At 38.4% G+C, this 11345-nt stretch overlaps 1 protein-coding gene across 3 annotated transcripts; it reads left to right on the top strand.

Moving 5' to 3' along the window:
* Positions 1-464: 464 nt before the first annotated feature.
* Positions 465-11189, top strand: trappc13 (trafficking protein particle complex subunit 13). Of its 3 annotated transcripts, none has more exons than XM_085165052.1 (13): positions 465-610; positions 1719-1787; positions 5774-5873; positions 5971-6055; positions 6143-6270; positions 6367-6439; positions 6760-6804; positions 7123-7140; positions 9612-9745; positions 9823-10021; positions 10122-10222; positions 10572-10719; positions 10806-11189. In XM_085165052.1, exons 1-13 carry the CDS (start codon positions 565-567, stop codon positions 10911-10913), a joined length of 1254 nt encoding a protein of 417 aa, XP_085021178.1. In that variant the 5' UTR covers positions 465-564; the 3' UTR covers positions 10914-11189. The 3 variants fall into 3 exon arrangements, with proteins under 3 accessions (XP_085021178.1, XP_085021179.1, XP_085021180.1); XM_085165054.1 differs by lacking the exon at positions 465-610 and adding an exon at positions 668-879; XM_085165053.1 differs by lacking the exon at positions 7123-7140.
* The last annotated feature ends 156 nt before the right edge of the window (positions 11190-11345 follow it).

Here is an 11345-nt window from a genome sequence, read left to right as displayed (position 1 = left end):
GTTTAGCCCAGGGGTAGGCAACTCCAGGCCTCGAGTGCCGGTGTCCTGCAGGTTTTAGATCGCACCCTGGGTTAACACACCTGAATCAAATGATTAGTTCATTACCAGGCCTCTGGAGAACTTCAAGAAATGCTGAGGAGTCATTTAGCCCTTTAAATCAGCTGTGATGGATCATGGACACATCTAAAACCTCCAGGACACCGGCACTCGAGGCCTGGAGCAGAGGTTATGGCCGAATGTAATGCCTCTTCTCGCCGCTAGATGTCAGTGACGTTTATCATTAATATCACGTTTTATCTATTTATTCGCGGTTTGGATTACGAATAAAACATATGGTAATATAAATTAAATTGACTAAAGTACAACTTAATATCAACGGTGACGAAAAGAAAAGAAAAGATTCTCTGTTGTTGTAACGCCCATCTCGGACTATTGGAGGCAGTATAACATGTCAGGGGCGTCCATCCTGTCCCTAAATGACACGACGAAGAAGAAACTGCCTGTCACACAAGCAGCTAGCAGAGTGGCTAATATCACCCTGATTAGGCTGTTTTCACTGTCAAAATGGATGTAAATCAGGCGAAACAGGAGCACCTGCTCGCATTAAAAGGTATTTTACTGTTAACATATATGTTGTGACTACAGAGGTTGTCTTTGTGGTTAGATGTGTCAGTGTATCGCGCTGTTGTCATTTGCTGCTGCTTCAAGTTGCTAGTAGCGCTAGCTAATGCAGTATCATGCATTTACTTTTGTGAAGGTGTAAACAAGGCTGATGGCCAGTGATGCGACTTTAAAGACTTTTCTTTTCGTTTGGGGCGCTTAAAACATATATTAAAGACCCTGTTTAGCAAAGTGTAGCTTAAGGAACTGTGTCATAGTGTAAGCTAACTCTCTCTTGTGCTCTTAGTAGTTGCAGCTAATTTATTTATTGCACTAATTCGTTTTTTGTTTGTTTGCTTGGGTTGGACTTTTTTTTTCTCGAGGTAACATTTTTTTTGCTTCTAGTTGCTCTAATCTGAATCTGACTCAAAGAAAGAACTCTGGGAAGTTAAAGTGTTCATTTTCCTGTTTCTTTTTGTTAGCTTTCAGCTCACCACCCGCAAAAAGAAATTCTGAGCATAAGTGATATCCTGCAAACTGTGCAGCAGTCAGAATACTAACGGTATTGCTCAAGTATTAGCTGCTACAGCTACAGGTTTTATGCAGTAGCGAAGGGAAGATTTTATTCCCTGTTTTTTAGAGCACTTCGTGGACCCGGGCTTTGACATTTGTGTGAGGACTGCAGAACATTTTATCTGTTAGGCAGTTACAATTTTTATCAGTGAACAGCGTGTAAGAAATGCATCTTACAACAGTTTTGAGACTATTAAACAAACTTCTGCAACTTTAGGCTTACTGCATTTACCTAGAGAGGGAGTTGTTAAAGTTGTATTCAGATAAGGTAACATAATTGTCCTTCACACAAAACCTGTATAATTTGTGCGTTTAAATTTTTTTTATGCCGTCCCAATTAAAATGTCAGACCACCACTTTCCCACTCGGAACTTCTCTTTGTCAGCAGATTCATTCTTTATTGAAATAATCTTTAGATACACACCTGTTGTGGGTAATTTCAGTAACTGGTAAGCATTCATTCTTGAATGCAGGCTCCTGAATCCATGTGAAAATATCAGCTTGGTCACTAATTGGCTGCTAACCAGTGTCACTTTACTTTACAGTGATGCGCTTAACGAAGCCCACACTCTTCACAAACCTGCCGGTGACGTGCGAGGATCGAGATCTGCCAGGTGAGCCTGTTTAAACTTGCAGACAGAGTTCCACCCACCGAGCCTGAAATGAATTTCACTCCATATTCTTTAGCAGAACTGTAGCAAACGAGAACAACAGGGGTCAGGTCTGTGAGACTGAGCATCATGATATTATCAGGAAAAATCCAATTAGTTCAGTTGATGTTAACCAATCCAGTGCAGGACGTGGGATAGTAGGAGGAAACCACAATGGCTGAGCCACTGTACCACCACTCATAGTAATGACAGTTTATTAGGTCTCATACTCATGTTTATCAGGACGCAGAAGATCAAATAAGGCATGAACAGTAAAACAACGGCCTTGTGTCCATGGTATAATCCCTTGCCTGTGGGTTGTTGTTGTTGTTTTTGTTTTGTTTTTTAAATTGGTAGTCTAATGCTTTTGTTTGCATTGTGTAAAATGGAAAAGTTAATTCAAGGAGAAATCTGTTTGAAGGCTTAAAAGCTTCATTTTCATTAAATCTCCACCTTTTTACATGCATATACAACAATCTGAGAGATTTTTCCCAACTTCTGTAAATTCATGATTGTGTTCGAGAAACTCACAGTCAAGCATTGTGAAGCTGAATGCTGAGTGATAAGTGTTTTTTTGTTGTTTATGTTTTGTTTTTTTAAATGCTGTTGTTTTTCAGAGGTCCACGTCAGCATTGCACTCCACTACAGGAAATAACACAAGTATTGAGGCCAAACTTGGTCAGGCAGCTTCCTCAATTTTTTTTTACACTCATTTAAACATCCTCTGTGGTTGCACCAGGAAATCCCACTCAAGTCAGCTTACAAACGAAAACGAGATACTGTGTCTGCAATAGAGTACTTGTTGGGCAAGAAAAAAATGGTTAATATTTTCATGGCGTCAAGCTTGTCCAAATGCTATAAAACAGAGGTAGACACATTAAAGTTGTTGTTGTTGTTAATTTATTTCAAACATGTAAACGATATACAGTTACATTTAGTAAAGAAAATAAGAGAGAGAGAAAAAAATACTATACAAAAGTCAATACATTTCAATTTAGCTACTGTTCTGATTCATTTACATGTTGAAAGGGAGTGGGAAGAAGTACACACTTATTTAATCCCACCCCATTGCCACAAGTTATCAGTTAATATTTAGTCAGCTTTATTACTGATATAATATGTAATAAAAATAGTGAACAGATTTCTGATATATCAGAAGTTTCTGTTGTTGTTTTATTATTCCCTATCAGCCACTGAGTTATGTTTTCTGAGTTTGCCCATACAGTGGATATAAAAAGTGTACACCGCTGTAAAAGTGCCAGGTTTTTGTAATGTTAAAAAATGAGACCACAGTCATCCAGTCCAGCTCTTTGCAGTGTCACTGTCATCCCATATTTTCTTCACTTTTTTGATGACGCAGTCTTTACTGTGCTCTGTGTTGTGGTATATTCAATGGAATTTATTTCTGTAAACGTTTGGCGACTGATAAGATCAGTGTGATGCTTTGCAAGCTCTCTGCGAAGCTGCCAAACTTTTCATGTAGCAGGCAAGTGAGTAAATGTCAGGCGAATCCTACTAGAACGCCTGAACTTTACCTGGGGGTTAATCAGTCTCTTTAACTGATGTCGAGTGTGTACCCAAGAAAACTGAACGCTGTGATTCAATAACGTGAAGTAGTTTAAGAGAGTGCACACTGTTTTATTTTATTTTTTTTATTTCTCCTCGAACAGATTTGTTTCTTTTTTCAAATGATTGTACGGGTTATAGCTCACATTGAAGGTGGGAGCATTTTGAAATCATTTATTGTTGTCTAATTAACATCACAAAAACCTGGAATCTTAACAGGTGTGTCTGTGTTGGGGTGGGTGTAGTAGTTTATAGTTAATTTGCTAATTATGTCAAAATGTTTGCAAAAATGTCTAAAAGGATTAAAGTGACAACTACAAGGTCAAAGGTTAGCTTTGCAGCTTTGCAAAAATTTAGCAAGATGTTATATTTGTGACAATAATCTTCCATCTTTAAACTACAGTTATTTAAGACCTTTTCTGCTGCTGGGTTAAAAATGTGTGTGCTATGCATCTGTTTCTGGCATTTTTGTAGCAACATCCATATTTGAAGGATTGCCTGCTGTCATTAGTTAAACCTTTATTGGCCAAACATCAGTATAGTTTATACCTTCTTATTAAACCTCTTCAGAATCATCATTATATTTATTAAATGAGTTACTGACTGGCTGGCAGAGGCATTCAACAGCTAAGCAGTAATTCTAGTTCCTTCTGGTTGAATGCAGCACAGAGCAGTGCAGTGGTAATTGAAGTCCATATAAATCAAAAATGGGCTGACGAGTCTAGGTTGTAGTAGTAGGGAAGTTATAGTTTATTTTTAAAGAGATTTAAAGATGAATTGCATTAGTATAAAAACATTCCTTTTTCTTGGAAACTTGTTGGGTCAAATGAAAAATCATTCGGTACCTTCAGCTGACCCTTTTAGAATTAGCAGGATTTTTTCTGGGACCATAACTTTAGTATATTAAGTAAAAATTTACCTCAATATTATAAATAAGTATTTTTACAACTGCAGCTATTGCCATCTGGTGGCCTTCAGATAGAATACAGGGTTAAGGGTTCAGTGAAGTAGCATATGTATGATGTCTAATGTTGACAGAAACACATATTGGTACTCTCAATGTTTAATCTGTTTATTAAAATTCAATGGAGGAAAAACTTGAAAAAAATGTATTTGAGCATATTTTGGAAGGGTCAAAAACCCATGTGGAATAATGGTTGCTCAAAAAAAAGTAACAGTATATAAAAGATCTCATCTGTTAGGCTCGTTTTGACACCAGGCTTGTCTTCTGTTACTTTCTAGTCCATATTTATATTGTAAAATATTGTATTATCTTACATTATACATATGGACCAACAGGCGACTGTTGTTGTGATTTGCTGCTATATATAAATATAATTTATATATTATAGAAATATAATATATATATAAATAAAATTGAATTGTAAATTTAATCAAATTATTTCTGTATTATAATCACTTTCTAATCTAGTCCTTTTCTAACACACATAAATGTATCCTATAGCTGTGAAATGGAGAAACACACTGGTGTTCTGTGTAATAGTTTAGTTTAAGTCTTTTTTCTTTCTTTCTTTCTTTCTTTTTTTAAATCCAATATGAACACACACATCACTGGGTGATCTGAGTATCAGCAAGGGACACTGAACTGAACACAAGTTCTGGATTTCCCCATTCAGAGTTGAGTGAAGTGAATATGCCAAAAAAAAAAACATTGTCACAAACTGTGAGTCCACTGAAACCCCGAGACCCTCTGTGATCAAGCATGTAGGAGTTGATGTGAAACTGATTTGGTTACAGTCTTAAAATGTATTTTTCAGTCCTTTAGAAGTTATGACAGTTAAAAAAAAAAATAACTGTACTCAAAAAATATTAATAATATTCAGGGTAGAATCTTACATGTCTTTATTAAATACATTAAAGTTAATGAAGAGAAAATGATTCTCAGGGCATCAGGTGGAAACTTATTATATTAAGATGTTAGAACCTGTCACAAAACTAACCACAGTACATATTATTCAGTGAATTGAACACAAGATGTTTGAGGCGGAGTTATTAGAAGGAAAGAAGGAGACGCTGAAACCTAATGGTTTTACCTTTCAGGTTCAGTCTGCTTTGAAACTTCATCTTCAAAGCGTCTTTCTTTAGCTTTCTCATTCTCCTTGCAGCAAACTGAGCGCTCACTTTGTGCGGTGCTGCCTTACAGCATCAGAAGAGCATCTGCCTGTTAGATATCCACACATTATGTTTCTCCAAAGCTAATTCTGTTAGTGTGCAGGTAGATATATATCTTATTGTTTTCATATCACTTATCCTCTAAATAGTAAATCTTTAGTGAGGACTCAAATTTCATGTGCGGGAGCCAAATTCTGGACTGCTTTATACATATCCATGACACCTACCTACCCATGTTTTTGTCTCCACAGGGGGCTTGTTTGGTCAGCTTATGAAGCAGGATCCCTCCACCATCAAAGGCGCAGAGACCTTAATGCTGGGAGAGATGCTCACATTACCACAGAACTTTGGGTAAAACACCAATCAGCTGTAACTCTTTAAAGTTAAAAACAGCAGCAAGTGCTTTTTTTAAAAAAAAAAAACCAATTGTTGTCTTCACATCATACAGAAATATATTCCTCGGCGAGACCTTCTCCAGTTACATAAGCGTACATAATGACAGCAGCCAAGTTGTTAAAGACATTCTGGTGAAGGTACTGTAAAGAAGGAATACCTGCTCAGTTCAGATTGTGCGCTTTGTCTTCCATTTGCACGTAATCACGATGTGGTTCCATATGTAGGCTGATCTACAGACGAGCTCGCAGAGGCTGAATCTCTCCGCATCAAACTCGGCAGTCGCAGAGCTCAAACCCGAATGCTGCATCGATGATGTCATTCACCATGAAGTCAAAGAAATTGGGACACACATGTGAGTGTTCCCACTCCCGAAATGTTCTCCCAACTCACCAGTAATAAAAAGAAAAATAATAATCCTGTTTGTTTGTTGCTGTTTTCACATTTCCAGCTTAGTTTGTGCAGTCAGTTACACCACCCAGCAAGGGGAGAAGCTCTATTTTAGGAAGTTCTTCAAGTTCCAGGTAAGTTATGGTTCAGTGTTCTAATTAGGAGATGGTTGTCAAGTCACGAGTGAGCTTAGAGATGAGTGGAGAAATGCCACAGAGCTACAACAGATTGCCTTCCTCTGTGTGGGTTTGGTGTCAGGCAATCTTCTGCCCTCAGTTCAAGAACCAGCTGTAGCCTTGCTGCCTTTCCTTTAGATGAATTTCTGTCACTCTGACTCCCACTTTCAGTAAAACTCCAGGACTAAACAGTACTGCATGGAAATATTATTTTCAGCTCGATGGCGGTATCTTATGAGAAAACTTCAGTGTTCAGCTTGCAATCTATTTTTAATCAGGTTTTGAAGCCTCTGGATGTGAAGACGAAGTTCTACAACGCAGAGGTAAATTAGCTCTTCTCAAGCAGCATTGCGAAGCTCTTATTTCATATCATATTTCATTTCATAGTCAGGAACATTTGCAATAGAGGCAGTTAGCATTAGTTAGGCCTCCATGAAAACCTGTGTGCCTCCAGATGAATAAATGATCCTGGAGATAAGTGGTTTTCCTGGATTAAGCTCCTCCCCCCCCCCCTTTTTTTTTTTTTTAATTCTCTCTCATATCAGTAGCTTTGTGTATTGCAAATATTCATTGTCATCAACATTGGCATGTAACTCCATTTGTTTACTGTGTCTTGTCTTGTATTTTATTTTCTCCATTAGAGCGACCTCAGTTCTGTGGTAACTGTTTCTTCTGTTATCATCACTGAACATTAGCTTCTACTAATCATTTCTGGCGATGGACACTCTTTCTTTCTGAGCTCATAAAAAGGTGCAAAGTAAAAGAATGGAAGAAAGTCTGAATATAGAAAAGATCTTCAGTGACTCAGTTGTTTGTTACCCCTTGACATAAACTTCCATTCTTTTTCTTTTGCCATCTCTTTGTTTCCTCTTCTTTCAAACTGATCCTGCACAGTGTTTGTGGTGTCACATTGTTGTGAGTGGGTACGGCATTGATTGGGGTTAGCATCACAGAAGGTGCTATGATTAATCTCGTATCTATTCGTCTATATGTGAATGATTATGTAGCAGCGCAAGTTCAGCGCTGCTCGTTTTTAAAGTGGACCTATTACTCTTTTCATATGCTGTTCCTATTAAACACCAACAAAAAACCTCTGCAAAAAGCACACACAACAGTAAACGGCTAATAGCAAGCATGTATCTACACTATGATATGAATCATGTGATTAAAACGCACGTTACTTTACAGTGTTTTTCTGTTAGCTGGTGTTTCCTTAAGTTGCACTCCATTTGACCTTTCAGGGCTGCCAGTGTGCAAAGGTTTTTTCCTTTGTCATAGAGAGTGGACATCCCTAATGTGGCCATCTAATCAAACAGCTCAGACTATAAGCGCAGAAGCCCCACCCACCTGCTCTTCAACCTTCTGTTTGCAAGGGTCAGCCAATCAGAGCAAAGTTACTTAATTTGTGCTGTGAATCACGAAACGCTGCCCTAGTGCAGTCTGAGAATAAAATATTGAGCTACAAAAAGCAATTTAATAGGTCCACTTTAACTTTTGTATCACTACAATTATGCTCTCAATAGTTAAACAGCCAACAATGACAGAAGTCTTTGACTATAAGCACTAAAATGTGAGGTTTGGCTGATTTCACACTAACTTCACTCAGAATGATCAAGTCACTTATGAATAACAGGCACAAACGAATCCACGCTTCCTTCTTTTTGTTTCTCACTTTACAGTTGTGGCTGCACAGACAAGTTTACTGTTGTAAAGACAACTGAGTGTTGATCAACCAGAACATCAAGTAGCTTCCTAATTAAAATAGGAAAGCAGAACATTCTCCGCATTTCAGGCATCTAAATTCTTACTATGTGACAACATAATTTTCTCAGGGATTAAGAAAATACTCTGATTCTACATTTGAGATGCATTTATTATGCCTCTGCGCAAGTAAATAACTGTACTCTTAACTGGTAATGATTGCTCTCAAATATTAATAAACTTATTGTTTTAGTTACTGCTGAGCGACTGAGCAGCAGTATTGAATTTGGCTTGTTACTACACAATACCAATACTTTTCACCTTTCCAATTGGTTTCATTTTTGAGCTGACCAATTTTATAGATTTATAAAATCGGTGTACACTTGCAAAAGTTTTCTTTTTCTATTTTTTGTTTCTAGTTTAAGCCTCTAAGAACTTTTCTGAGCTTTCTAAGAACCCATAACTAGGGTGGCTCAGTGGCCCCAGAAGTATAGTTGTACACCATAAGATCTAAACCAGTACAGCCAAACATTTACTGCCTGGCGTTACCTTGCTCCACATTTCCTGTCTTGACAGCACTGAACAAATAAAGTCGAACATTTCTAAACATACTTTCATAAGCCAAACTTTTTGATGTTTGATAAACGAATGTTTCACTGTGCAGCCCGTACTGTGCACCTGCTGACCAACAATTGTACTAATGTCCTCAAAGGTACACTGAGCAAACTTAATAGGATTCAGTTATAGTTTTTCTTTTAATGCCAGTCTTCTCATTGACATTCAATGTATAACTCCTATATGACCAAAGAAATTTAAGGTTCACATTTAAGTCTGTCTTAAAACACCTCTCAGATGTCTGTAAGAGTTACAGCTTCCTGTGATCTGTGGTGTCCATGCTGGCTGTGAGAAACTTCCATACGTTTCCTAGAAGAAGACAGAAAAATCTGATTGCTCTCTGTCATTTTCAGTGAGTAGAACATTAATTGCTTTCAAGAGCAGCACTCGCAGCATCTGTGGTCTGTCTTTTCTTTTTACACAGCGTCAGAAGTTATATTTTTAGTATCATTCCTCAAAGTCTCAGAGCACATTTGTGACGACAACGGGTCACAGATGTGCTCCCCGGTAAAGAAGTAACACGTGCTGTGAGAACCAATGAAGCAAGTGTGCTTGCTGGAACAGGAGGTTTTACCCACTTCCCTCGGGGAAATAACCACAAGAAACTCTAACAGCCTCTGTGAGCATGTGAATATTGTTTTAAGACAAACTTTAAAATATGAGCTCATCCTTTTGAAGCTGGCACATTTGCAAAAGCCCTAACCCGCCTGTTAATACCTGACATGTTGCTCAGTTCACCTTGGAGATTATGCAACTTGTTATAAAGGCTAACATGAAATAGCCTGTTAGTGTGACGCTGTGCTTCTGCGCTCAGACAGATGAAGTGTTCCTGGAAGCGCAGATTCAGAACATTACCACCTCGCCAATGTTCATGGAGAAAGTGTCTTTAGAGCCATCCATGATGTACAACGTTACAGAGCTCAACACGGTCACACAAGCAGACAAAGGGTAAAACAAACACACACGTGTCCTTATTTTTGATAACATTTTACACTCAATACTCAGCTGTAACTTTTCCTCTGCAGAGAGTCCACATTTGGGAAAATGTCCTACCTGCAGCCTATGGACACACGGCAGTATTTGTACTGCCTGAAGCCAAAGCCGGAGTACGCAGAGAAGGCTGGCATCATCAAGGGAGTGACGGTCATAGGCAAGCTGGACATTGTATGGAAGACCAATCTTGGAGAAAGAGGGAGGCTACAGACCAGTCAGCTGCAAAGAATGGTATCTTGATCTGTTAGCCTACTGCTAGAACAGAGGCGCTCATTTCACTTATCCTCTTATGAATACGTTTAATACAGTTTAATCCCCACGTGTCCTCCAGGCTCCAGGGTATGGAGATATTCGGCTGTCTTTAGACCTGATTCCTGACACTGTCAACCTTGAAGAACCTTTTGACATCATCTGTAAAATCACCAACTGCAGGTAGAAACCCCTGAAAAATGAAATCGCCCTCATAATACAACCTATGCCATCACTGCCAGTGTGGCAGAGTCACAGCAGCAGACTCAGCTGGTCAGTGTTAAAGCTGGGGAGAGTGTCAACCTCACCTTTGACCTCTGACCCCTCAGCTGACCAAACCTGTGTCACTTCAATAACAACTGACCATTGCACATACTCTTTGTTTGTTTCTTGCTTCTTGTATATAGATTTTTGCATCTATATACAAGATGCAAAAATCTTGTATATAGATGCAAATTCAACCCCTTCAGTTCACTGAGGGGTTGAATTAGCCCATAATAACCAGCTTTTCTCTGCTTTTCTGATATTGCAGTGAAAGAACTATGGACCTGGTGCTAGAGATGTGTAATACTAGTTCTATCCATTGGTGTGGTATATCAGGACGACAGCTGGGGAAACTTAGTCCTGGCGCCTTCCTCTCACTGCCCCTCACAGTCTTGTCTTCTGTCCAGGGTCTGCAGGTACGATCCAGACTTTGCAATTGACCGTGTGCTCAGATCAAAGTGCTCTTTACCGACTTACTCGTGTGTTTGCCTCTTTGTTTCAGAGCATTTCTGGTTTGAGGCTCACAGATACATTTCTGAAGAGGACGTACGAATACGACGACATTGCACAAGTGTGTGTGGTCTGCCCGTTTACGAGCATCGAGTGCTAGGAGTGTTCTTTACCCTTTTTTTGCATTTTACATATGAATGGACCAACTGTGGCATTCTGCACATGACACTATGTTTTTTGCAACTTAATGGAAGAATATTGTATTTTACAATTAATTGTGAATAATATAAATCACTTTCTTTGAAAATAATGATGTAAATGTGCATAAATGTTAATAAATCTGTCATCTTTGATTTAATATTGCTTTTAAAAAGGTGCTTCATGGCATCTGTGTTGGCTTTTGTTATTAAAACTCTTACAAAGGCACAGACATATATTTACCGACTTGATCAATGAGTTTTTTGGACATTTGTATTTAACTGAAAATTTCTAATTATATTTTTAATGTGTTGATTCACATGGGAATAATCTCCACCCATCATCTACTTGGAGCTGCTCATTTCTTGCGCTACTAGTCATATAGAAAAAAAAA

Source organism: Neolamprologus multifasciatus, chromosome 7 (genome assembly GCF_963576455.1).
Source record: "Neolamprologus multifasciatus chromosome 7, fNeoMul1.2, whole genome shotgun sequence".
NCBI lineage: Eukaryota > Metazoa > Chordata > Actinopteri > Cichliformes > Cichlidae > Neolamprologus > Neolamprologus multifasciatus.
The sequence above is the reverse complement of the archived record's forward strand: the minus strand, read 5'-3'. Positions and strand labels throughout refer to the sequence as shown.

Excerpts from the sequence above, each read along its gene's own strand:
- trappc13 (XM_085165052.1), top strand. The coding sequence starts at position 565 with ATGGATGTAAATCAGGCGAAACAGGAGCACCTGCTCGCATTAAAAG. Across the intron at positions 1,788-5,773 it reads CGAGGATCGAGATCTGCCAG|GGGGCTTGTTTGGTCAGCTT; the intron begins GTGAGCCTGTTT and ends TTGTCTCCACAG. Across the intron at positions 9,746-9,822 it reads GTCACACAAGCAGACAAAGG|AGAGTCCACATTTGGGAAAA; the intron begins GTAAAACAAACA and ends TTTCCTCTGCAG.